At 40.2% G+C, this 27,347-nt stretch overlaps 1 protein-coding gene across 2 annotated transcripts in view; it reads right to left on the bottom strand.

Annotated features, from left to right (window-relative positions):
• Window positions 1-22,332, bottom strand: part of DZIP1 (DAZ interacting zinc finger protein 1) — a 33,258-nt gene extending 10,926 nt beyond the window's left edge. For both annotated transcript variants that reach the window (XM_040538594.1, XM_040538602.1), the window contains exons 1-10: window positions 22,209-22,332; window positions 21,633-22,124; window positions 16,653-16,737; window positions 15,196-15,320; window positions 12,074-12,235; window positions 11,101-11,238; window positions 9,788-9,850; window positions 8,408-8,548; window positions 7,518-7,566; window positions 6,679-6,735 (exon numbers count right to left, since the gene is read on the bottom strand). In XM_040538594.1, the coding sequence (XP_040394528.1) occupies window positions 6,679-6,735; window positions 7,518-7,566; window positions 8,408-8,548; window positions 9,788-9,850; window positions 11,101-11,238; window positions 12,074-12,235; window positions 15,196-15,320; window positions 16,653-16,737; window positions 21,633-22,124; window positions 22,209-22,211 (1,315 nt within the window). In that variant the 5' untranslated portion in view covers window positions 22,212-22,332. The remainder of the gene's footprint in view (window positions 1-6,678; window positions 6,736-7,517; window positions 7,567-8,407; window positions 8,549-9,787; window positions 9,851-11,100; window positions 11,239-12,073; window positions 12,236-15,195; window positions 15,321-16,652; window positions 16,738-21,632; window positions 22,125-22,208) is intronic.
• Window positions 22,333-27,347: the final 5,015 nt, after the last annotated feature.

Here is a 27,347-nt window from a genome sequence, read left to right as displayed (position 1 = left end):
ATGCATTTTTAAAATATTGTTTATGTGCAATTTGATATTAAAAATTTGCAAAGGGCAAGTGAAATAGATGGATATAGAAATCCTCAAAAAATACACATCAAAAAATGCATTAACTCATTAATCCAGAGAATTAGTAGTGAGTCCATATGTGCAAGACAGAAAATTTACCTACGTATATATAAAGATAAAATTTCCAGCAGAATCTCTTAAATGTTCAATGACTTCAAAATAGTGCAATTCAGTATTATCATGAGCTTTAAAGCTATTTTGAAACACCCTCTGCTGAAGAAAGCTTCCTAAACACATTGAAATTATTATTCTTTATGCTGTCAGAAAAAATGGTTTTATACAAGTGAAGTCAGAGTATACTTTTACAATTTTGCAGACTTCAAATATGGGGGAATGCATGAAAATGCTTTTCATAAATTAAAATTAATAAAAAGTTAAGGTTTTAAAAATGTTAATATTCATCTTCTTTATATAAATTTATTTCAATCAAAACTAGAACTTGAGCTTCTTCTAGGGTTTATAATAAAAACAGAGAAACGTGTGAACTATACTTTCAGCATTCAACTACCGGCAGTATAGGAGAAAACAATTTATTGGCCAATATTTTGGGCCAACATATATTTGCCTCAGCCTTCACAAGAATCCTTTGGCACTCTCAGTGGCTGTTATGCTGTATTGGTGGAATGGGAAGAAGTGGCATTACTGTCAAGATGTCTGCTCTTCAGCACATCTTGTACAACTGGGTGTAAGTGTGAATGCAGTGGGATGGGTTATGACAGTGAAATGAACACTTGGAGCTAAATGACACAACGTCACATCTCCAGTATTCCCCATCTGAATGGGGCTACAGTGTGCTGTAAACCCTTCAGTATGGTAGCTGCTCTCTCCATGATTTCTGTACATGCAGTTATATTCTTAGAAAAGACCCTCAACTGCTTTTCCAAGTAGGTTACAAGACTTGAGATTTGCTCCCATACGATTTGCACTGAATAAATTCTAAAAGATGCTGCTTTTACCTGTCACATGATGCTAACAAGATGCTATTGTCAGTATATTTTATGGAAACAGTTAAAAGCAAAACCCTGAGAGATGGACTGACAAACAGGTTTCCAGTCTTTCAGTCTGTAAGGCCGTAATTTTAACAGTGGCCAGAGCATTAGTGGGCCTTGGAAGATGATCCTCCATGCTACTGATCTCCTAGAGCTGTTCCTGATGCACTGCTGCCCTGCACCAAGTAGCAATGTCCAAAGCAATGCTCAGGAATGGTTTGGGAACATTTCAGAAAGTCTGCAGTGCCTCTGTTTTGGAGGAAAGAGCTTGAAGGGATGCTCTGGTGGAATTTAATTCAGTTGCATGAGCACAAGCCTCAGAGTTTGTTGGCTGGATCTATTACACACCTAGTTGCTACGTAATTGGATTTAATCTATACTCATTTTCTCTGTACTTTACTCAAATTCAATCTCCTTAAAGGAGGCAACTCATCCCACCACAAGACCTTGTCAGGTATAAAGGAAAAGCCCAGTTCCCAGAACTCAGACCTGAAAATAATCTGCTGAACTGGAATAAAGGTATATACTCATCTTCCTCAGTATACTAGAAACATAGGAAGTTAAAACCAGCAAAAGAAGAGTTGCAAGAGCAAAACCAAAAGTGTACTACTGCTATGTGTAATACTGTTGTGCACTGCACGATGGCAGAGGAGATCAAATCCTAAGACACGGGGGGAGTGGAACATCTGGAAACACCAACTTTTCCAGTGAAAGCAGGCCTTTCTTTTTACTGTATATATATTCTGTCAGATGTTCATTAAACATCATCTTGGAATCCAACATAACAAAGAGCAGCTTGGTTCACCACTCCCTGGGCTTACACAAAGGTGTAGAGATGACCCCCTAAGGAGCCACACTCGGTAAGTTTACCAGAGACGTGCTTCTTCTAGCAGCCTGATCATACTGATCTGACCTCAGCTCTTACCTTAGCACACATCTGTGAAATCAGCAGCATGTAAGTATGAGCCAGCTCATTGTTAGGAATCATTTAAGTCGGACAATCCACCTAAACCTCAAGTTAGCAGTTTGCTAACTTCAAATCTAAAAATATCCCACGGATGCAAACCCCAAACCTAACTACCCTGAGTTATGATAACCTTCTCTAGTTCATCAGACCTTTCTGCTCAAAATCTCACCAGGCCACAATCCAACGTTAGCCTTAAAAAAGTAACCATTGCAACTTTTGAATTAAGTAGAGCCAGTCACTTTCCTGTCAGTCCTAAATCTAGTTCAGCCGATGCTAGCAGACATTGTTCTACAACGACATATTTGGCATCAGACCTTGCCGGCCAGGACCTCACCCCTAGCTTTAGTCCCAGCCTGAGCGTTGAGCTTAGACTACCACCTTCCCTTTTGGGCTGGTACCTAGACTTGCTCCTAGCCACTTCTCAGTTCCCCTCTCCACATGAACACAGCTAATGAACACCCAGACTGCGTCTGTGCCTCACTGGAAATAGGTGCCAGGGGGCTGAGGCAAGGAAGGAGGCATGTTGTGCTCCAGCAGGTAGATCACCTGCTCTGGACTACCAGGGTACTGGTAGAACTGGAGGTTACATCAGTCTTGCAGCTCAGATGCAACCTCAATTACACTTTGTTCACTGACACCTTTTGAACCCTGACTCCCAGATCCACCCCTTTCTCAACTATAAAGTAGATAAATATCAACTTCATACTTCAACCTATTCAGACAGGCTCTGCTGCAGCTACGTTGCTTAATTGATCCTGCTTAACTCAACCATAACTCTTCAATGTCTGCTCTTCAATGCCGACCAATGTCTGCCCAAGCCTAATTCTAACCCACGCCCAGTGATCCTTGTAAAACACTTGCTCAGCAATAATCAGATGCCTCTGGGTGATAACAGCCATTCGCAGACCCTGCCATAAACCAACTTCTTCTGCCGGCCTGAACCGCTTTAACTCCAAACCTAATTCTATTTGGTCTTCCCCAACACCTGACCCTAACCAAATGGCTCATAATGATATGGTTGCTAAATCCTCTACCTAGCTTTCCTACTTTAACCCAGCTAAATGGCAGCTGCCAACCCCAGTCTTAATGCGAACTGGCTGTAGTCATGTATCACTGGCTGTCATATATCCCTGAACCCAGCCATATTAATACTAGCCATCAGTAAGGTCTGCAACCTTAAGATGACCTCCACAACGATGGAAGCATTTACCCACATCCTCCAGACTATCTCTTCTGAAAGCTAGTATGTGTGGAGAGCGAGCTCTGCCTGGCATACTTTGATAAATCATTACATTTCTGTTTTAAATAATATTTGAAGACAATTTCCATGCAGGTGGAATAGGAAAATACATCTAACAATAATGAAGAATTCAGGCTTTGTATGTTTCCATCATACCATACATTACTTGTCTGTTCTTATCTAGTAGTTTAAAATAATCAAATAAACATAAAAAACCCCACAATATTCTGTTAGTACTTTTGGAATCTGGTCTACTAGTCAGTATCTGAAGAAAAATCCTGTCTATTTACTTTGAACTATGAAATGCTAAAGTACTTTCAGCCCAAACAGCACTGTTAAAATTGTCTATAGTGGAGTAATGCCCACAGTAAGCACTCTGGCAAGTGCACTATGAAAACCAAAGACAAAATATAAAACTTGTTTGCTGTAAATTGCTATATTTCTTAAAGATGTAAAGAATATAAGCCACGGTTACAGTCACTATTTACTTATTTAATTTTCTTCTTATTTATACTCAATATTTCACAACCAAGGGGCTGCCAGACTTAATCTGATTCCTATAATTTCAACCATCATTTTTAAATTATGTATTTTCCTCCTAACTAATCAATGGGAAGCCATATACTGCACATAAGCAGCATAAATATCACTTTTAAACCTTCTTAAATTATTAAATAAACTTATATTATTAAATAAATATTATTAAATTTATTCTTAGATTTAAACGATAAATTTTAGACACTTACCTGAGGCCTCTAAGTTAGGAGCCTAGTCATCTCAGACTCCTTCTACAGTCAATGAAGAGACACAGGCAACTTCAAAGAGCAATTCAGAACTTAGTTCAGCTGAACCAGACTCTGAAGGTGCCCCTTTTCTCTGTTAACTATCTAAGAAGACAGCTTTGTACATTAAAACCTATGACTCAGTCGTGACATAACTGAAGCAACTGAGGAAAATTTAGTCAACCTAATTATTATCTTTGCTTTTTAGCTACTGTCTTCAATTTCACCTAGTATTACTGACCTAGCAAAAAGATTAAATACTGAACAAGTATCAACATTTCAAGAGCAATATAGGAGCCAAAGTCCATGTAAAAAATATGTATCGTAATTCATTTGTTGCTTTTTCTTGAGACTGAAGTTATCTTTGGAAAGACTTAAGTTGTATCTGCACAACACTGCAGCTAGCTCAGAACTCAAAGAAGAATGGTCAGCCAGGATGGCATTCTAGGCAGATTACTAGCTCTTCAGGAAATCTGCAACATTAACACAAAAGCACCCGGCTAATTATTCCACTTTACATTTAAGATAACTCATTTGTAATTTGTAACTCTTTTTACAGCACAGATTTGAGATGTACAGAAGCAATCTTAGGATGCAAAAGCTTCTAAGCAACTTTGAAAAGTGTACTTAAGTTTACATAAGAGTCTTTCCCAGAAGTAATTTTCTTTCAGACAGGGGAAAAAAAGAAAAAGAAAGCTAATACATATGTAGGCAATTGTTTGGTAGGAAAACTACAGCTCTTCTGATTTCAGAGATGCTAAATAAATTTGTGTAAAGAAGTTACCAGCAAGCACTTTCATTTCCATAAGAGCATGAGATGCAGTCATGATATCTTAACTCAGTATGAAACTCAATCCCTTGAAGAGTCCTGAAAGTTTCGGGAAAGTCACTATAATTTCTGCTAACCTTTATATCCAGAAATTAGGTAGGGTAAGTTTTAAAAAAATCCAGAAGGGAAGAAAGGGGACAGACAGAGAGACCTGCAGAGATAAATAAAATAATCATCAGCACAAGAATCTAAAGGAAACACCTTCTTTGAGGTTTCATAATAAAGTGATAGTGAATCTTTTCTATATCAATAGCAGGAACAGCCTTTTCTATCTTGAGAAGTTTCAAAAGGTGTCAAGAAATTCATATATGAAGAAGTAAGAAATCAGGAAAAAAATATCTCAATAAGCAGATTCAAATCACCAGAGCACAGAATATATGAATGTTCACAGAATGTTTTATCTCCACAGTACAAATGAAAGTGAATGTGCTAAAAAAAAAAAAAAAAAAAAAAGCAAAGCTTGACAAGCTTAGTATGTAAGCCCTTAGAAGCAAAATTATTCATAAAACTCAGTTCTTAAATTCAGCCAAAGTATGTGCAGTGAGATCTCTTAACTAGAACCAGCACTATTGTGTTGGTGCAGTGAAAGTTGGTCTGAATGAAAAAAAATACTGGACTATTTAAAATACTATTATCTATACTATGTTAATAATATATTATGATTTTTCACCACACATTTCATCTACATAAAGTTATACTTTCTAAGCTTCTAGCAATGAACAGTAATAGAGTTCCTAGCATAGATAGGAAATACCTGTATTATTCAAATAACTTTACTATATAATAAAAATCTCTCTTCTGTAGTTTAATAGTTCTTGTCACAAATATATTGAAATCAACATTTCATTTTTTATAAGTTTTTCACTTTGATCAGGTTATGTAAAGCTTCTGTTGCACTCTGCTCCTTCTTCCCATATGCCTCTTCAGAACCTTCTAAATTTGCTTTAAAAAGTAATATTTTGTATGTTTTTCTTACATTACATTTTTTTCTTCCTTTGACAGGTTTTAAAACTAAGAGAAGTAATAATAATAAATCCATATTTAATTAGTATGTCAATAATTCAAATACTTAAACTACTGTTTGTAAGGTTTAAGGTTTACTTGCTTAAAGTTCATTTTTCATATTACTTTCCAACTTGAAATGCAAATAAAGAATTGATCACAGAATACTGGTATGGTAACAACACTGTCCAATAATTTGCATAATGACAAAAAAATTAAAACTATTTTGACAAAGCCAAAACAATGTAAATAAATGATTCTCTTTTCTCCCCACTATCAAATAATATCACAATGTACATATGTTCTGACATATACTGACTCTGGAAGAACTGTCTAGATGGCATGAATGTCTATTTTGATTGTTTCTGCCATATTTTTCCTCCTTGACATAATAAGTCACAAGGAAAATACAGTCTTTCAAGGTTTGTAAAACAAATGTCTCCCCATATTTTCCTTATACAAATTCCACTGTATGTATATACCAAGAAAATAAGCATCTTTTCTAAAAGAAAGCAGTTTTGTTTCCTCTTCATAATTACTTTCAGTGACTTTAAAATGCTCTGATACTATAGATGTGCTAGGAAATATTCTACAATTATTATTTCTTTTTTCATTTTTTCTTCACAGTGTCCCTCTACTATTACTTCATACGAATTCTCAATGTGGATATGCAGCAAAGTGATTCAAATTACTTTCCTCTAGTTTAGCTAGTCTTACAGCAATGATTTGACAAATAACAAATTTGAGAAGACAGAGTTAGATTTGCAAGAATTGAATCTGGACCTATTGCAAAAACTTACCATGCATCACTGGTAGACTTGACTTAGATTCTTCAAGACGCTCAACAGTAGTGTTTGCTAATACAGCATAAAATTAAAAAAATAATGTGAATGTATTATAGTAAACAGTAACAGATACTTACAGATTCATAAATGTAACAGTATTTAATCATACTTATGAATTACAGAATTTTTTGCTTTAATGGGGTAAAATTACACAAATGGTTTACAAGTGAAAAACGGTCCTTCCCAACACAAATGGACAAACCCTAGATATGCTTCATATTTTTAATACTTCTACATGCAGGATAAAAATCTAGTAACCAAATCACTGAACTGGAATAGGAAACTTCACTAGTCACCTCATCTTTTTGGTCATGTATGTACGTTGTCTTCGTATCGCAGGCAAGAAGCCTTGGCCCAAAGCCAAGTCAAGTCTATCCTGATCAAGGCTTTTATCTCCACTTCTTCCACACCTCCTATCAATTAACATGAACCCTATTTATATAATGTATAGAGTGCATTGGAGTGAATTATCGCATCAGTTCTACATTCCTCAGATCAGTTTGGGACTATATTTCAGATGCTATATTTCACGCCTCTTCACTACTCAAGCCATCAGCTTTGTGCATTACACCTTCTTACAGCTGCAAAACACGAACCTTGAAAAATAACAGAGGCATGGAAACAGTATTATAGGTAGGTACCCTGCGACAGAAATAAATTGCAAGTAGTGATTTGATTTCGATATTTAATTAGAAAAGCTGATGTCTGCAGTTTTTAACGAATTGTAACATTTGTTTCAGCCAAGCTGCTCAAATCAAAAACAAAATCTGCTTTTGTTTACAGTTTGTACTTACCATCATATGGCTTGATGCTTGCAACAGATTTTGTGGACAATTCTTTTATCTAAAAGAGAAAAAGATATTTAAATAGTTAAAAAATGTAAACAATCAATATCGAGAAACGTATAGTCAGTATGAAATACCTAGTTTCAGTACTATTTCATGACAGAAATTATTGTTTATGATCTTGGGAGAAAGATACTACTTTTGTGGAATTCTACTTAATTCTACTTAACACTTATCACATTCATGCCTAATTAATGTTCAAGACTTATTTCTATTTTCTTATGTGTTCACGTTGCACTCTTGCTTTGTGCACAATACAAGCTTTAGCGTGAAAGGAGAGCAGTTTATGGGCCACCTCTGCACTTTTCAATAGTTTCAATAGTTTCTGCATCAGCTATTCACATTCTGTTTTGCAAGTTTAGCTCCACTCCAGAGAAACACTTCAGTACACAATTGATTTTAAATGTACGAACAGCTCTCCTGTCTACTCTAGTTTTGTCTATTTGTCTACAAGTCATGTATTTTCAGATTTCAAACACTAGAACTCATTACGATCATCTTGTAGCAGATAAAATCCTGTTCACAATCAGAATTTTTTTTTATCCGTAGAGGTCTTTGGTGACTGCAACTTAGTAATCTTTTAACTTTGTGTAGAACTTATTAAAAACATTTGGTTTGTTAAATCTTTCATTCTAAATCATATTTTAATTCCTGGTTTTCATTCCTGTCTCTCTTTTCCGGATCAATTCTTACTTATTAATGTTATTTCCAAAGTGTAGCCAAAATATTCCATCAATACTCTTACCAACTAGTAATATTAACTATGCAACCAGAGATATATAGGAAAATGTTTCTCTGTTTCCTATGCTCTCTGAAAAGGACTGCTTCACAAAACAGACCTGCTTCTTCTGAGTAATTATCAGATCATTCTGCTCCTGAAGCCTCTGCCCCAATTCTTCTATCCTCCTCTTGTAAAAGGTGTTATTTTTATTCAGGTCTTCTCTCACTGATGATTTAAGCTTCTCAATCTGTGACAGTAGCTAGAAAGCAAGCAAAAGGAAAAATACACTGACACTAATATTATATAAAATACTTCAATGCTCTAAAATTTAAACAAACAAGTAGCATATTTAAATATTTTTAATACTTTTTTCCAGCAAAAATGTAACGTCCCCTGTGATTTCATTGCAACTTGCATGTATTACAAAACAGTTGTACAAATAAAAAGTGGCGTAGACAAGGAATACTACCTAAATCTCAACACAAAGAAAGGGGCATGCAAACACATTGTTGAGATTGTCTAAAAACACGATTGCAGAAAAAACATTTGACTATATAAAATGTTTTGGTGATAGTGTCAAGTAATGATATTTTAAGGAGACAAGATGTGAATTTGCATGATAAACCTAACATATTAGCTTTGATTGTAGAAGACAGGAAACAACATTTTAGGTGCGCCATCTCAATAGTAATACTTACATTACTCCTCCCTTATTCTATTCTTGCATGTATGTGGGGTATCATTAACTACATCCTTTTGGGGGAATGTTCCATGGTTCCTCCCCACTGCTTTCTTGCCAAAGGAGGAGAAGTTTTGGTCAAACCACTATGATCTGCTCAGTTCTTACATGGTCGCGCAGATGAAAGGAAAATGAAAGGAAAGGAGGCAAGAGAAACAAAGCAGGAAAGAGATTAAAAAGAAACGCAGACATACAAAAAAAAAAAGAGGAATAAAGCTTTGTATAGTAAAATACGTAAGCCAATGCAAAACAAAACGCCATGGTGTTCTTTCGTCGAAAAGCCGAACAGATTCTGAGTTTGAAAGCTACAACAGAAAAAGAAGCAAGGAAGTGAAAGAAAAGAGAAAAAACAGACTGAGACATGCTGTAGGTCTATGGCAGTTGAATGTGCAAGGCAGATGAAAGCTACATGTTGGCAAATTGTATCTTAACTATCTAGCATATCCCCATAAAACACAGAAAACAGTGCATAATACAGTGCTCACAGAGTTAGTTGTGAGCCCTTCAAAAGAGAGATACAGTTTCAGCTGTCTGTCAGATTGTTAAAAGATAAATTCTTTTTCAACTTTGGCCTTAAGAGAAACTTCAAGATCATAACATAACTGAAACTCAGAAATGTATCTAAGGGGAAACACTTTTACAAACTCTTGAGATCTAGGCTTTCTAATCCCCCAAAGTTGTACTACAGCATATCAAGAACTACTGCAAGGGTAAGAAAATTATCTCCTTATAATATAGGTGGTTTGCTGTGCCACTTACAAGAGATTTTTCTGTCTCATGGTCCTGACGAAGGGCTTGTATTCTAGACGTCCACTTACTTTCCTGTATAAAGGAAAACAATATTAATTCTTGTTAATAACACATTGACATCTACCTCAATATATGCAGGTTTATTTTTATAAATAAAGCACAAGTACTAAAAAGATTCTTTATGATACGAAACTTGAATAGCCCAATATTTAAGATATAGAACATTCATCAGCATGTTTTATACACCTGAGTGTGGCTTTCTTACCAATTGTTCTGGAAACTATGTTTTGGCTCCTAGATTTGTATACCGTGACTGTGATTGAGAAATATACAAGTATTTTAATACACCTGTTTACTAATAATAAGAGTAATAGTAACGAGCAGGGCTTTTCCCCAAATACTGTCATTTCAAACACTCACTAACAATGTATTTTGCATAATAAGGATAAAAAACAGCCTTAATAAATGAGTTTCTAAGTAATTTTTCTTTGATGAAATAAAAAAGTAAAACTAACTAAACTTTCTATACCTTTGAACAGAAACGACCAAACTTCTGGACGAAACCAGCAGTATACAAAGACCTTTACATCCCTAGAACCATGAAATATATAATGCATGTTACAAAGTGTCAAAGAAGACAGTAAAAAGGTTTGTGGGTATTCCCAAATGTCTCATAACTCTCTTTTATTTTTGTTTTTTTAAATGAATGACCTGGACATGCAGGTGAGCCTCAGAGCAATGCAGCCATCTCAGCCTGAGTGGCCCTTCTTAGCTCAGTCTTTCCTACAGATGGGACTTGGGGTTGCCCAACTAGCCCAGCAGTTGTGCTGATCAGATGATATAGTCATGAGTACAGGATACAAAAGCTGCACATGACAGGTTCAAGAGTTTTGTATGGCTCAAAAGCCACCCGTTGGCAAATCTGGTCAGAAAATTTCTTAATGTATGCATTTTTTCCATCTTGGAAAATGGAAAATTCAAATTTTTCCATCATTTCCTGTAAGCGGCCTCACGGATCAGCAGACGGAAATGGTTTATTAGAGCCTTCTGGAACCAAACCATATTTGGTAGCGCCAGATATTCCCTTATTCTTTATTATCACATATATCAATAAATAACTATAGATTACAAAGGATAAGGGAAATAATTCCTTGATTTCCATTACAGAGATTTTTTTTTGAATCCACTACTGTTTACTACAGCTATTTCAGAAATTGATAAGGATGAGAACTTTACCTATGAATTTAAAATCCTACTCAGAGATGTTCAAAAGTAAAAAGAACATAAGCAGTCAAAAGCAATACATTAAGATACAGTGTTACCTGTTTTTCAAGAAGTTTGACGACTTTGTAATAATCCTGAGGACTCTGAGTCTTCTCTTCTACAAATTCTTGGCTGTCTTTCAGCGTCCCTAAATTGGACTTCTGTTGCATATTGGATGTTTGTATTGCTAACAGTTGCTAAAAGGAGGGGAAAAAATTTAAGGCCCAGATGTATATAAAGTTTTTGTTTTACGAACCTATCACTTAATACAAAATTTACTTTAAATACAACTACACAGAGATCATATCAAGTTCTTCTAACATTTCTCATGAGTTCAGCATTTATCAAATGTCATGTAATTATTAATATATACATCTTACATAAACATACGTTGCAAATATACTCGGAAACTAACACCTACAAAATACCAGTGCTCTGGTAATGCAATGCGTATTTCTTTTCTGACCTACCTTTTATAATTCTCTTTCTAGCCAGAACTCTGGGAAGCATTTCTTTTGACTGTATTGAAAACATATACAGTTCTAGGGTCAGGACTATAATGCAGAGATTAGTCCCCTCCGTGTCACTCATGAGAATATTAGTACAAAGCATGCCCAACAGACAGCAATAACAGCAGCATAAATAATCTGTAAAAAGGCACTCAAAGGTTGAGGAGTAGGAAAAAAATGATATGCTTACTGAAGGCATGACTTGTTCATCCAAGATAATGCTGTGGAAAAAGAACTGAAGTTATGTAGATAAAACCAGTAGACGAGGATACAGTTACAGCTATCTATTACTTGTAAAGTTCTGTAAGAAAACCTTTGAGGTGACTACATCATATTTCAAATATCCCAAGTTCACCCACCTGGATGTGTTCCTGTGTGATGTGATTTAGCTGTTCCTGCTCCAGCAGGGGGCTTGGACTAGATTATCTTTCAAGGTCCCTTCCAATCCCTAACATTCCGTGAAGTTCACCACCTACTGTAAAGGATTCATGCCTTAAAACGTTGGAAAACTTAAGCCACTTACATTTTCTAGTGTTGAATTTCTTGAAGATAACTCTTTAAGCTCTTTCATGAACATCTCTTTCACTTTTTCTATTTCATCAGCTAATTTTGCTTTTTCTTCTTCTTTCCATTTATGAAATGACTGTAGAATTTCTTCTTCTTTTGATTTTTGCTGTTCACATTCCTGAAATTATTTTAAAAACGATGCCTGTTATTTTTCCCACACACATAATACTAATTCAAGCACCCAAACTATGGGTAGAAGCAGTCACTTTCAATGGGCCATAATGTGACATCAAAAAACATGAAAAAAACTCAAGTTTCTGAAGAATTCTGGGGTAATGATATATTTTGCTAGCAAAACACATAAGCTTCAAGAAGTTTTGAAATACCTTATTTGGTCATATCAAAGATCCACCTAGTTCACCATCAAGTTTCTTAAAGAGGCCCTAAGCGTATAAGGTAGGAAAGGAAAACAGCAGAGCAAGCAAACATGCATATTCTCCTTAATGGTTTCCAAGCTGCCAACTGTTTTCAGCCCAGAGGGCTTCCTCAGCCTGACACAGCTTTACAAACTTGGTAACCGTCAACAGATTTCTCATATATGCTTGCAGTTGCTAAAAGCTGACACAGCCGCAAGGGAAGACTGCAAAGTCTTTTGCTAATGGTCTACTACTTGTTGCATGAAGAACCAAGCATTTCTGTTTCAAATTTGTCTCCTGACAATTTCATTTGATGGATGCTAGGCCTTGAACTAGGAGACAGTGAATGATTGATACCTATTCACTCTACATAACTCATGACTTTGCAGGCATCCATCTGTCCCCCCCACTCCCTACCAAGCTCTCATCTTTTTTTGGACTAACAACTCTTAGAATAAGTCATTCTAAATACAGAGGCTGTTCCAGACTTCAATCATCCTTGTCACCCTTCTCTGTAAGTTTTATAACTCTGTCATACCTTCTTGAGATGAAGGGCTCAGGCCTCCAGACAGGATTAAGCTGTGGCTACACCAGAATTGCACATAGATTTTCCATAACAACTTGCAATATTTGATTCAGTTTTGTTGTTGCTATTCATCACTGGGCTGAATTTCCCTGGAACTATCTATCACAGTCTTAAGAGCTTGCACTTCAGTAACAATGCTCTAGCTCAGGACTCACCTTTTCGTAGATGAAGTTAGATATTTTTTTTCCCATATGCATTTACTGCACTTCATCTGTTAAATTTCATTTGCCATCTCATTAACTAGTCAATCATTTTTGTACAATCCTTAATTTCTGCAAAACCCTGCAGTTTGCTGCCCAAAATATACACACTTTTTGGCAAACCATAAGAAAAACAGGATCTTCTGTATCCTTTCAGCTCAGGTCTTCTCCATTATCCACTGGACACAATGGTACCTGAACTGTCAAGTCATAGCAGACAATCTGCAACCAGTCACACTTCACATTTTTATCCTCCTCAACGCCATAGAAAAATACAGAAGTTTCAAAAGCCTTGCGTAACAGTGCAGTTTGTAGCTCCAGGACATTTCAGGGGGTCTCCTTGTAGTTAAGAGACTCAGCTAATACAAGCGACTTCAAAACAGGCCCCCAAGGTACTAAAAAACCTGCACTGCTATAAACACTCTAAGTCCCACATCATATGAGTGATACTTTAGGTGCAGGAAAAATATGTTTATAGAGGTACCTCTGAAAAGCCAGGTACAGAATGAATGAGTAGAATACCTAGAAGATGTCCACGGTGGGCCAACACTCACTATTCTGACACTGCTTGCACTCCCAGGTGAGACTCTATCCACATTCTTCGTTTGGTCATTAAAGTACTTTTGAAAATGGAGGAAAAAAAAAGCTAAAAAAACACAACAAAAACAAAACCGGAAGCTACATGGTTCCAAGAGAAGGACTGAAGAAAGGAGAGCCTGAAGTTGTGTTCAGGAAACACTGAATACTTTACAGAAGATTGGCTTCTCCTCTGAAATCAAGGAAGAAAATAATTAATGATAGCAATGTTTTGTTTATTCCCTTTAAATTCAAAATGTTGTGCTTCTTTTCAAACTGCACGATTGGTTTTATGTTTGAAGGTCCTCAAACTCTGCAAGGAAAGTCATTTTGAAGTTTGGAATATTGGGTGATCTATTAAGAGAAGGTTCCCATGAGTTACATTAACAACCACAAAACGCTGCTTTTGATTGTGATATAGAGCAAACTGTAATACCAGGATTAGTGTTTAACTTGATCATTAGAAGTATCCTGACTTCTATGCCAAGAATTCCCTCCTCAAAGTGAATCACAAAGCCCTTCCCCCCCTTTAAAAAAATAATCAATCCCCATTTTGATAGGGAATTATCCTATTTTATTCACCTGAACTGAAATGAAAACTCTGAAATGATTTGAAATTATCAAGCTGAAAAGAACAAGAACGTGTAACTTAGAGATTCTTTGTTTCTTTCCACAAGCCAGGAAGTACAAACCACATGATTCAGTATCGTTCTAAGTAAAGCCTTGCACGTAATTACAAATAGATAATTACTGCTTTAAAATCAAAGTTTTTTTTTTTTTAATTTTATTTTTTAATTCACACAACCGGAGCTAAGACTATGTTTGGTTTGACTCTCTGGTCTTTAAATCCCACAAAGATAGGCAGAACTATATAGTTTGCCTTGTTTCTTCTCAGTCTCTCTTCCTTAAATTGTTTTACCCCATGTTACTAAAGCTCTTCACAGCAAAGAATAAATCTCGCTTAGCTTACTAAATTGTATGTAAAAAGCAGTCATATCTAAGATACGTTTAATCATCACAAAATATCATGTTAAAAATAGCTTATATTTCACCACAGCGAGACCAATTCTATCTGCTTCAATAACAGGCCACACTTACCTTATGAACTGACAAGTGCTAACAGAAGTGTTGTCTTAAGCATTCATTTAAAATACCCCTTACATTTTGTTTTAGTCGTAAGGGAATGTTCAAAAATCGCAGGGGTATGTGGTGGGGTTGCTATGCTCCAATGCCCAAGCAGCATTGCTGCCAGGCAGACAAACTGTAGATACGTTTTTGTTCTGTTCTAGTTACTAAACGAGCAAGCAGAGTCCAAAGTACTACTTCTTTTGAGAGGTTCACATTAAATAGTACACATTACCTTAGAAAACCTGACCATATTAGCTTGCTGTTCAGCCTCTAACTGGGACTTGGTGAGCTGCAGCTGCTCCTTCAGTTTATCAATCTCATCCTGCAGTTTGTCTGTCTTAGCTTTCCTCTTTTGTTCTGTTAGGGAAAAAAATAATAATAAAAAAATATATATTTAAAAACATTGGTTGTAATTTCTGGAAATGTGATGCTTACTGCAAATGCTTTTCTACAGTGTTTCAGTAACATCTTCACGAAGTGTGATTCTTAGACCACTTCCCTTCCCATTACTATGATTCTCCAAAGATATTTTTAAATACGTATGTTCTCTGGACTGCTAACATTGTCCTCAAAGACTGAAAAATACCAGTTTTACTGACATGTGAAGTAGTTTATGGGATGTTTACAAGAGAAATTATTACATAATCTAATTGCAAAGTACACCACAGGAAACTAAGCAACACAGGCTCAAAAAAGGATGTATGAAGGACTAAGCGAACCTCAATCGATTAGTTCTGTTAGGTATGATTTATTCTGCATAAATAATTAGGTAGCCTCATTACAAAAGTTTCCTTTCACTATCTTTTTTTTAATCAAGCATAAAGTATGCAAGAGCTTCTTTCTTCTTCCAATATACTAACACTTCCTAAGATGCTTAAGTAGACTCCTCTCACTGTTCCATTGTTTTATTTGCCTCACAAACGGCAGTTCATAGCTCGCTAGATTCTTCCCTCTTTTTCTCCTCCCAGATGCTCCTCTTCTTCCTCTTTTCCAATCACTGCCCTTTGTCAATACCTGTCAATCCTTGGCAATAAATCAGAAGCACGCAGCCTAACAGGAAGGAGAGAATGAAGGAAGGGATGAATGAAGCAAACTTTGAGAGAAATGTTTTTGAAACCTTTTTTTCAATGAAGAGAGACAAAAGAATATATATTAAGCGGTACAGCATCCAAAATTAACTTAGATACACAAACCTCGATCAGTCTTGACAGTTTCTTTTTCTTACTATGTTTTACAGTCAGTTTAGTCCAGGAGCATCTGATCCTATTCAAACCGATGTCAGGTAAGTTGGATTATTTCTATTCTAGTAATTCAAATATATACACAAAATTTATTTTCCTTACTGAACCTTGCTCACACCTTTATAAACACACATACCTAAAGAAAAAAACTACGCTCTGAACTCTGCTACTGACTGAAGTATTCAGCAGGAATTCTAGTTTGAAAAGGTAGCGTAAACACGGAATATGTTTTGTTAATTATTCTCCAGAGACTGAGACATATTTCACTGAATACATTTTGTCAGTCAGCGTTGCTTGTATTCACACAAATTGGCATCTGCCATATAGAAATGGAATGTGCAAAATCATTCTTCTCAGTGTGAAAAAAACCTGGACCATAAATCCTCAATATATTTACACATTTCTAAACGATGCCTCTTAATTTCCTTGATTATACTGAAGTACATACCAATCTGAGATTCTTCCGGATGACGCCTCTGCATGTGACTTTGTAAAAAGGAATAGTTCATAAAAGCCTTTTCACAGAATTGACACTGTAAAGACAGATAACATTTTAGTTATTATTAGTAACACCTATTTGGTAAGTATAGCAGCTAAGGCTTTTAACGGATTGTGTTATTTTGTCCAGACATCAAAAGTAGGCACCTTTAATAAATTCCATTTAACAAGAATAATGGCTAAAATTCTCACAGTTCCACACTTCTGTGAAGTTATTCATATATTTATGCTAGTTATTCCTAAAACAGCTTGTGTTGGACGGAACCTTAAAAACCACCCAGTTCCAACCCCCTGCCATGGGCAGGGACACCTCCCACCAGACCAGGCTGCCCAAAGCCCCATCCAGCCTGGCCTTGAGCACCTCCAGGGGTGGGGCATCCACAGCTTCTCTGGGCAGCCTGTGCCAGTGCCTCACCACCCTCACAGTGAAGAAATTCCTCCTAACATCTAATCAAAATCTCCTCTCTTTTAGTTTAAAACCATTCCTCCTTGTCCCATCATTATCCACCTGAGCAAAGAGTTGCTCTCCATCTTGTTTAGAAGCCCCCTTTAATTATTGAAAAGCTGCAACGAGGCTTCCCAAGAGTCTTCTCTTCTTTAAGCTAAACAGCTCCATCTCTCTTTTTTTTTTTTTTTTTTGTAGGAGAGCTGCTCCAGCCCTCTAATCATGTCTGTGGCTCTCCTCTGAACCCGCTCTAACAGCCCCACATCCTTCCTGTGCTTGGGGCCCCGGATCTGGATGCAGCACTCCAACTGGGGCCTCACAAGGGCAGAGCAGAAAGGGACAATCACCTCCCTCGACCTGTTGGCCAATCTCAGTCAGCTCTCCATCCAGCCTGTGCTCATGTCTGGGATTGCCTTTACCTAGGTAAGGGCGCTCACCTTGCACTCAGACTTGTTGAACCTCATGAGGTTCAACATTGGCCCACTTCTCAAGGTTGTCCAGGTACCTTTGGATGGCATCCCTTCTTTTCCCTTTATTCAAATGCCCCTAAATGCCTCCAAAATGCCTTCTTCCTTTTTATACTGGAAATCTTGATGTAGAAAGACTGTTCTTAGTCTTGTCCTCTTGTCTCATCATTACTTTCCCAAACATGCAAAAAGGAATTGAGTTTAAAAAAATAAATAAATAACCATGTGGAAGACACACGCAAAGAAGTCAAACACTTATAAATGTTATTAAGACCCCAAAACCTAACAAGGTATAATAAAAGCCAAGGAACTCTCCGGAAAATGCTTCATCAGCTTCATATCCAACTGTACTGAGTTACGTTATTGCAAAATTCACCTGAAAAAACTTTATATACAAGTTCATTATAACTTGTCCTGCGTTCTAATGGCACACATGACAGTTTCTGCTTTGCAACCCCATTTTAAGTCAAGTTTACATCCCAACTGTTTTAAAAGATTTTTGTTCACCGCCAACGTGTATCCCACTAATGTTCAGAATACTAAAAACAGATGGAGAGTGCAAGAACGGGAGCCACATCTATAGATTTTGCAATGTACTGGTAATTCTACGAATCAAAACCCCTAACTGCTTTAGGTAGGGTTGCTCGCTCCCTCTCAGACTTCTATTTTTTCCCCAAAATAAATATATATTTTAACAACCCACAAATACTCAGCTCAGCCCTTTTTCCTCCTCACTGTGATATGAATGTAAAAAACAGTTAAAAACTGACTTAGATTGAAGATCTTGTCATCGTAACCAAATTCCCAGATTTCATCTAATATTTAAAATGCTGCCACTGATAGATAGACAGGCTATGAAATACCTACGTCCTCCAGCAAACACTAGAATCATGAATTATGAAAACAAATTTTGTCAGACAAATGCAAGCATAAAACCCAAGCAAATAAGTGCTGCCATAAAACCAAAGCAAAGACATAGCACGGCAGCAAAACGTCGCTGCCAACCAAGAGGGAGCTTACAGTGTAACAGATTGCACAACACTTAGGGAATTAAATTGGCTGTGAAATAACGTTATCCATTCAAGCACAAACTTCACATCAGTTTGACTTGCTGGTAGTGAAAGAAAGCTCTTAGTGCAGGAAACAGGACTAACACAGGGGACATCCAGGGTTTGAATTATGTGACCTTATTCTTGCAACTACTTAGAGTGTTAGACACCATGTACACTCTATGGGGACATTGTGCATGAGCACATCATATTTCTGTACAAAGCATCAAAAAGTAAAAAAAAAAATAATAATACTAAAAAATTAAATAAAGACAAAGAGACAAGACAAGAGAGTCAAAAATTTAGGTAACAATTTAGGTAACATTTAGGTAACAATCATTTTATGGTAGTATTTCATGGTTGAACTTACATCATTGGTGGACTAGAGCCATTAGATTTGAATTCCAAAACATGGTTACGTTAGATGCACAGTGTGCCACCACTTAAGGATAAACAAATAAATAAATAAATATGTGAATAAACATGTTAATGGGCTTGTTTGCAAAACAGACAAGACTTTAAGGAGATGAAACTCGAACTACCCTCTGAAGAACACCAGCAAACCCCCTTTTATTTGGCACTGCGGGTATGCCAAAACCATGGCACAAATAAATACCATAAGCTTATAGTTTACTGAACAGTCTGCTGCCCTGCATTTACAGGCCCTAGAAAGAATTCATTTTAATTCTGGCATTCAGATTCGGAATCCTGAAACCACTGTAGGAAGTGCAGGATTTGTTCAACATCACTAACTGAAATCTCTTTTCCCACATGAACATAAATAACTTCCAGAGATAAGAATTTACTAACAGAGAGGAAAAAAAGGAAAACAAAATTAAAAATGCAAAACAGCTTTCCATCTCTACATTACTGTACGTGCCACTGAACAGACAACTGATGAGCCAAGCTCACTACCATGTTCTTGAGCTTCCACTGTGACAGGTCTATCCCACAAGTATTTCAGGAAAACTTGGTCATATTTGGTTGGCAATCACAGCAGAAGAATAACTTAAATTTACAGGTAAAATGATGCGTGTGATCAGCTTTCTTTTGCAACATGGGACAGACAATTCACCCTCTAAGCTGTATAAAGGCCTTTTAAAATGATACATCAGCAGCTTGTCCTTAAGACTAACAATCAAATGCATGCGTTGTGACAAGGTTCTTAAGAAGTCTACAATATGTATGTTTACTCCTGTCACATAAGGTATATATTTCCTTGCAGAAACACTTGAGCCAACTTAGCTGCTGAAAATGGAAAGTTGCAAAAAAAAGAGCTCACTTTAAAAAGTTCTGATTTTCACAGTTAATGTGCTATACTACGTTTGGAAGTAGCTAAGTTTAGAACAAAATAAGTCCTGTAACTTATTCTTTAACATACAGCCTTTTTGCAGGAAAAGGAGGAACTGTTTTCTTACGGAGCACTGAAGTGGTTGTGGGATGTGTCATTGCTCAAAAAGTCACAAATAAAACTGCTAGTTTGATGACATTGATACTATAGAATCACAGAAAGGTTTGGGTTGGAAGAGACCTTAAAGATCACCCAGTTCCAACCCCCTGCCATGGGCAGGGACACCTCCCACCAGACCAGGTTGCCCAAAGCCCCATCCAGCCTGGCCTTGAGCACCTCCAGGGATGGGGCACCCACAGCTTCTCTGGGCAGCCTGTGCCAGTGCCTCACTACTCCAAGAACTAAAACAAAAGAAAGAAAATACCCACAACTGTAAGCTGGTAGACACGAAGAGCTACCCTGAAGTCTTAGGTCAAGCCCGGGTCCAGTATACTCACCAGACTTCAGACTACATTTGAAGCTAGAATCTGCAATCCTGATACCTGCTGAAGCTGACAGATTTTCAAATCAAGCTACTACAACCAGAGCTCAAAAGCCCCTCCCAAAACAACTGTGTCATGATACAGAGAGTAAAAATGGCAATGTACTAAGGCGCTTGGGAAAGACCCTACAGGAACAGATTGCTGTGGAGTTAGGGATGAGCTAACCCACTGGTGTTCTTTACCATCATGCCTGAGTCGCTTCTGAGTCACACACACAGGCAGAAACTTTGTGCCTGGAGAACATTACTGCAGGAAAGTGGCAACTGGCGAACAGGCTACTCCTTAGCACCGATGCTGATGTACTTGCCCTGTGTGTTTTCTGACTGGAAGTGTTCAAGGCCAGGCTGGATGGGGCCTCCGGGCAACATGATTTCGTGGGAGGTGTCCCTGCCCGTGGCAGGGGGTTGGAACTGGGTGATCTTTAAGGTCCCTTCCAACCCAAACCAGTCTATGATTCTATAGTATCAATGTCATCAAACTAGCAAAGTTTTATTTGTGACTTTTTGAGCAAAGACAGTTCCCACAACCACTTCTGTGCCCCATAAGAAAACAGTTCCTCCCTTCCCTGCAAAAAGGCTATATTTTAAAGAATAAGTTACTGGACTTATTTTGTTCTTGGCCTAGGGATGTCTACACAGCTACTTCCAAATGCAGTATAGCAGCATTTACTGTGAGAATCAGAACTTTAAGTGAGCCCTTTTTTTGCAACTTTCCACTTTCATGACTGTGAGGAAGATGTGGGTGCTCAGTATCAGACACACCCATTTCTCCCCACCAAAGGTCCCTGTTTTTGGTGCACGAGTCTGCTATTTGCCCACGTTTTTTGTAGGAGAAATGGGCCTGTGCAGCCCTGCTTGCCTCCTGCCATGGAGTCAGAATACAGCCAGAACGCATATAGAGACAGATTGTGGTGGGTACCCCAGAGCAACTCTGTCCCGTGACCATCTGGTGAATGTATGGAGGCAATGAAAGCCAGCAACACATGCTTTCATCACAGGTTTTGTGGGTGGTTGGGTGCACGTGTATCTGACACTTGACGTGTCAAAAGCGAGCCCACGACCGGGGGACACGGCCCGTGGCTGCTCCGCTGGGCTGGGAGCCGGCAAGACGCAGGTGGCCGTGCCCACTCCTCTCACCTGGTGGTAGCTGGCTCGGGCCTCCAGCATCATCTGCTGGGTGCCGATCATCTTCTTCCTCCGCCGGCACTCCTCCTTGAGCCCCTTGACCTCCTGGGCTCGGCGGGCCGCCTCCTCGCCCAGCCGGTCCCTCTGGGCCCGGGCCTCCCGCAGGGCCTCCTCCAGCCCCCCGAGCTGGGCGCTGAGGTACTCCTGCGAGTGCAGCAGGTACTCGGTGCACAGCTGGGCCAGGCGCAGCAGCTTGAGCAGCAGCGGGTCGGCGGGCGCCTGGCAGTGCGGGCAGCGCTCCCGCTCGGCGCTGCAGAAGGTGACGTGCTCCAGGTGCTCCTGCAGGGCCGCCACGTCGCCCTCCCGGCACACCCGGCCCACGTCCACGGCGCTCAGGCGACGCCAGTCCGGGCCCTCAAGGCGGCCGCGGAACTGGAAGGCGGCGAACGGCGGCGGCCCGGCTCCCCCCGCCGCCGGCGGGTAGTAGCCGCGCTCCGTGAAGGGCTGCGGGGCGGAGAGAGACACGCTGAGATGGCGGCGGGACGGCCGCCCCCCCACACGCCGCCCCCCTCCCGTCCCGCTGCTCACCATGGCCGGGCTCCGGCCCTCGGGCTCCGGCGTCCTCCGCGTTGCTACGGCAGCTGCGGCCCGGGCCTGCGCGGAGCTGGAGAGGAGGGGAAGAAAAGAGGAGGGAAGGGAAGAAAACGGAGCGAGGCGCGGCCCCGCCTGCCGCCATGGCCCCCCGCCTTCCCCCAGCGCCGCCCCCGCCCCGTCCCGCGGCCTCGCTCCCCTCAGGGCCCGCCGATCGTTCCCACGCGGCTGCCCTGGACGGCACCTCCGCACCCCAAAAGTCTCAGCTGGTGTCCCCCATGGTCTGGGTGCGTGACCCGATCCACCGCATCGGGTGCTTCCTGCCTCGGAGTGACCGTTGCCTCGCTCCTGCTTAGTTGCTTCAAGCACTGTCCCCAAGCAGGAATAGCCTTCTCCTCCGTCATACGAAATTATCCCATTTCCTTGCTCATCTTTACTACTCTTCTCCAAAAACCCACTCTTCCTGTTACCATTTCTTAATACTTCAGTCTTTTCAGTCCCTTCTACACACACTTCATTCTCTCATCCTTCTGGTCATTCCCAGTTATGTACCTCCCCAGGAATATCCACACAACACCTACTTGATCACACACCCCGTCCCATAGGTTTCTCTACATCCTCTATAATAGACTCATGGAACTGTTGTTCACAAGGGACCTCTGGGGATGTTCTAAAGGTTAATACAGTTTGTTGTGCCCAAAAGCTTGTTCACTTTTCCCATATATATGAATTGATCTAATAAAACACACTAGATATTCTTGCAAACCTAGCCTTCCCTCACCTTTGCAGACATAGCTTGAGTATATACATCCACCTGATGGTCATAGGACAGAGTTTCTCTGGGGTACTCACCACAATCTGTCTCTATATGTGTTCTGGCTGTATTCTGACTCCATGGCAGGAGGCAAGCAGGGCTGCACAGGCCCATTTCTCCTACAAAAAACGTGGGCAGATAGCAGACTCGTGCACCAAAAATATGGACCTTTGGTGGGGTGAAATGGGTGTTTGATACTGAGCACCTACATCTTCCTTGCAGTCAGTGCAACCAACATGCACACCCTTGAACCACGACCACAGGACACATTTCTGCTTCACAGCACAGACCTCGGCCTTTCCTTCAGCCCTCAGCTACCAAAGCCTAACCCCAGCCAGCATCACAGAGACCCAGATCAGTCCCAGAAAGGGTCACACACCCACTTCAGGATCACAAGTATTACCAGCCTCTCCAGTTCTTCTCATCTACATCCACTCCTGCACAAAGAGAAAGCTGAAGGACGTTCCTTCCTTTTCATGCCCGGAGAAATGTAAGGACTTCTCTTTTGCTTTATCTTCATAAAGAAATGTTACACCCTTTTGTCTTCTCCACTTTTGTAAAAAGGTTGAAAATCAACTATTCCAGGAATATACCTTGGCCCACCAAAAAGTTTCATAGATCTACAAAGTGAATTTCAAAGTGAATTTCACCTTAGAACAGTGAAGTTAATAACATGAAAGAAGGACAGCGAGCCCTCCTGCTTGTTGGCTCAAGCCACCATGGAAGGCAATCTTCCAAAACACTTGGCACTACCGCTTGCTTTTTGGACACTTAACCTTAAGCCTGCTGGCCACACTTTACTGCAATACTTAAGGTTTATTATACCTTCCCTGAGGATCTTCTATCACTCACCATGATATTTTTTAAATTCAGAAAGACATCTACAGATGGGCTGAAACAAGATTTTAACAAAATGTCGTGTTAGTCCACAGGAAAGGAGAAGTTCTTTGCTCTGATTTTCAGCAGCAATGGAACTTAACCTATGCATACGGTGGCCCATGCCTACAAAGTGCACTGGGGATCAGTTTTCAAGTCATCTAAGCTCTGATATACCATGTGGTATTTGTAACATTGCAGTCCAACATGGCCATCTTCCCCTGCAAGGAAGGAATTTTTGCCACCTCGTTTTCCATGAGTAATTGCTGTCTTCAAAGAAATTCATTAAACATCATTTATTTACATGAATTACAGTCTGCCTGGCTTATCACTGAACTTTGCAATGCTCTGACTCCCAAAGCAACAAGAAAATATTCTGCTCATCTCCTTTAGAAGCGTTTGTATGATACTGCAGAGACCAAAAAGGGTAGTCCCAAGGAGGCCGCGTTTAGCTAAGACATGCTCTCCTCGCTGAGGCTTGCCCACATTGGGGACAAAGCCAGGGACCCCGGCCAGGTCCCCGGGGAAAGGCGGTGTGTCACCCCGTGGGCCTGCAGGCCCTGAGGCAAGCTCCATCCCCTGGCCAAAGCAGCCTCCCCACTCCCTCCCAGCTCCCCCGAGGATAGGGTGCAACAGGAGCCGCGCCTGCCTGCGCCTCAATTTTTAATGTCCTAAGGTTGCCTCAGTGTGCTCCAGTCACTAACGGGCCTTCAGTCCATACAATCAGGCTGGAGTTAGTCTGACATAAAACCTGACCGTGTGTAAAATGTGGAATTCTGGTCCCCATTACTGACTTTTGCTTCAGGAGATCTGCTGTTTGTATTGGGCTGCACTAATTGCTCATGCAGGCATTGCCAGAGGAAGATACCAAGGCTTTTGCACGGTAAATCTTAACACCAATGCTGAAGAGAGTGCTTTTTGTTTTCAAAATTTTTATTTGCAAAACTTCGTTTGAGGAGTTTTCCTTCCTCTGTGACTAGGCAATGGCACAGTCACAGGCTCTGTGGTCCAGGCCTAGCAGCAAATACGTAATAACACCTTGATGAGCATTATGGGAATGGCTGGAGCGCTCACTCAGAAAGCAAGAAGTGCATTTTTAGTCCCGTCTGTGCCCAAGAAGTTTTATACCCCATGCCCTTCTGGAAGTGCTGCAGCAGTTACACAACAGCCTGTTCAGTGTGCCTTCTAAGTCTCTCTTGTCAAAACTGTTTTTTACATCACATAAATGTTGACTGGGTGAGAAAATGTTTGAGATTCATCTCAATTGATTAGGGGAGGTGTGCATGAAGTGTGCGGATACACTTGGATCTTGTTTGCTTATTCTAGTATCTAATACAAAATACAAAATCAGCCCTTGCAACAAGAGCTAGAAGGAAGTTTTCTGTTCAGTGAGGGTAGGGACATCACCCTGTCTGCTAGACACTTGGCAAGAGTGAGTAGTCTTTATGCCCCCATTATCATTCCTTCCTCAACTTGTATCAAACAGCTTGGTGATGGAGGTACTCTCCTAAAACACGCATGGATTTGCTAGCAGAGGACTGAGAACATCTTAGCCTTTCCCCATCTGTCTGATTTGATGCAAGAGGCTTATGGCGGCCAGCAGTCTGGCTGGAGCAGATAGACAGGTGATTACTGGTCATACACAGACAGTGGTGGGCAATCACCATAAATCCAACATGTCTGGAACATGTCAGTTTTGCTGTGGATTTAATCTGTGCTTTGGCCCTCTGTGCAATACTTACATACCAGTACTCTTACATTTCATCCATTCATTACTCATATACTGCATGATGCACATAACACCTCTATTCCTGCTAAAGATTTTCCAGGGTAAAATGTTCTGATTTCTCACACTTCATGGGTTAAGTCACTGTTGTGCTGTCTCTCACGGTTTCTTCTCCTTCCCACTCTTCTCTCCCAGCCTCTGACAGGGGTCAAGAATGCACCTCCATCTGCCACAAAGGTGCCAACTGATACCACAGGTGGTGTAGCCTCTGAATTGCTGCCTTGAGAGGTGATGAACTTTCTCCGTTGGCCTTCTTCTGAAGTTCGGTAGTCATTGATATTTTTTCTTCTGGGCAAATTAACAGTCACATTGTGAGAACACACATGGAATATGCTTCTCAGGTGAAGTAGCTGAGGGATATGCCTGGCTTGTGCATACCATGAAGCACAGAAGAGGACTCCAAGCAGCTCATTTCTCAAAGACAGGATGCTTTGGGCACTTTCAGAAAAAGTGATTTTTTTTCCTTAGGTGCCTAGGAGATAGTGAAATACTGGCTTCTCTAGTTAGCTTCTAACCTTCTTTTAAGAGTTATAGATTATAGCTGAGTGAGGTTTGGGGGCAGCTAAAATTTGGGCTGAGCCATTTAAGACTTTCTTAAAACCAGCTGGTGACTGGTAACAAGTGGTGTTCCCTGGGGTTCAGTTTTGGAGCCCATCTCTTTAGTATCTTTACTGAGGACTTGGATGAGGGAACTGAGTGCACCCTCAGTAAGTCTGCAGATGACACCAAGTTGGGGGAAAGTGTCAGTCTGCTGGAGGGTAGGAAGGCCCTGCAGAAGGACCTGGAGAGGATGGGTTGATGGGCAGAGGCCAATGGGATGAGGTTCAACATGGCTAAGTGCTGGGTCCTGCACTTTGGCCACAACAACCCCATGCAGCGCTACAGGCTGTGCAGAGGAAAAGGATCTGGGGGTGCTGATTGATGCTCACCTGAACATGAGCCAGCAGTGTGCCCAGGTGGCCAAGAAGGCCAATGGCACCCTGGCTTGTGTCAGGAATAGTGTAGCCAGCAGGACCAGGGAGGTGATCGTCCCCCTGTACTCAGCTCTGTTGAGGCTGCACCTTGAGTACTGTGTTCAGCTTTGGGCCCCTCAGTACAAGAAGGACATCGAGGCCCTGGAGCGTGTCCAGAGAAGGGCTACGAAGCTGGTGAAGGGCCTGGAACACAAGTCCTGTGAGGAGCGGCTGAGGGAGTTGGCATTGTTTAGTCTGGAGAAGAGGAGGCTCAGTGGAGACCTTATTGCTCTCTACAACTACCTGAAAGGAAGATGTGGGGATCTAGGGGTCAGCCTTATCTCCCAGATAACTAGCGATAGGACTAGAGGGAATGGCCTCAAGTTGCGCCAGGGGAGGCTTAGGTTGGAAATGAGGAGACATTTCTTCTCAGAATGAGTAGTCAGGCACTGGCCCAGGCTGGTGGTGGAGTCACTGTCCCTGGAGGTGTTTAAGGAAAGGGTAGATGTGGTACTTAGGGACATGGTTTAGTGGGCAACGTTGGTGGTAGTTGGACAGTTTGACTAGTTGATCTTGGAGGTCTTTTCCAACCTTAATGATTCTATGATTCAATGGTTCTGGAGTCCTTACTCAAAACCTTTTCTTCCCCTTGCAATTTTTATATTCACAGTTTCTGTTACCCACTGCTTTCACACTTCAGATTTTAC

This window comes from Cygnus olor, chromosome 1 (genome assembly GCF_009769625.2).
Source record: "Cygnus olor isolate bCygOlo1 chromosome 1, bCygOlo1.pri.v2, whole genome shotgun sequence".
Lineage (NCBI taxonomy): Eukaryota > Metazoa > Chordata > Aves > Anseriformes > Anatidae > Cygnus > Cygnus olor.
Note: the sequence above shows the minus strand (reverse complement) of the source record. Positions and strands in the feature narration are given on the sequence as shown.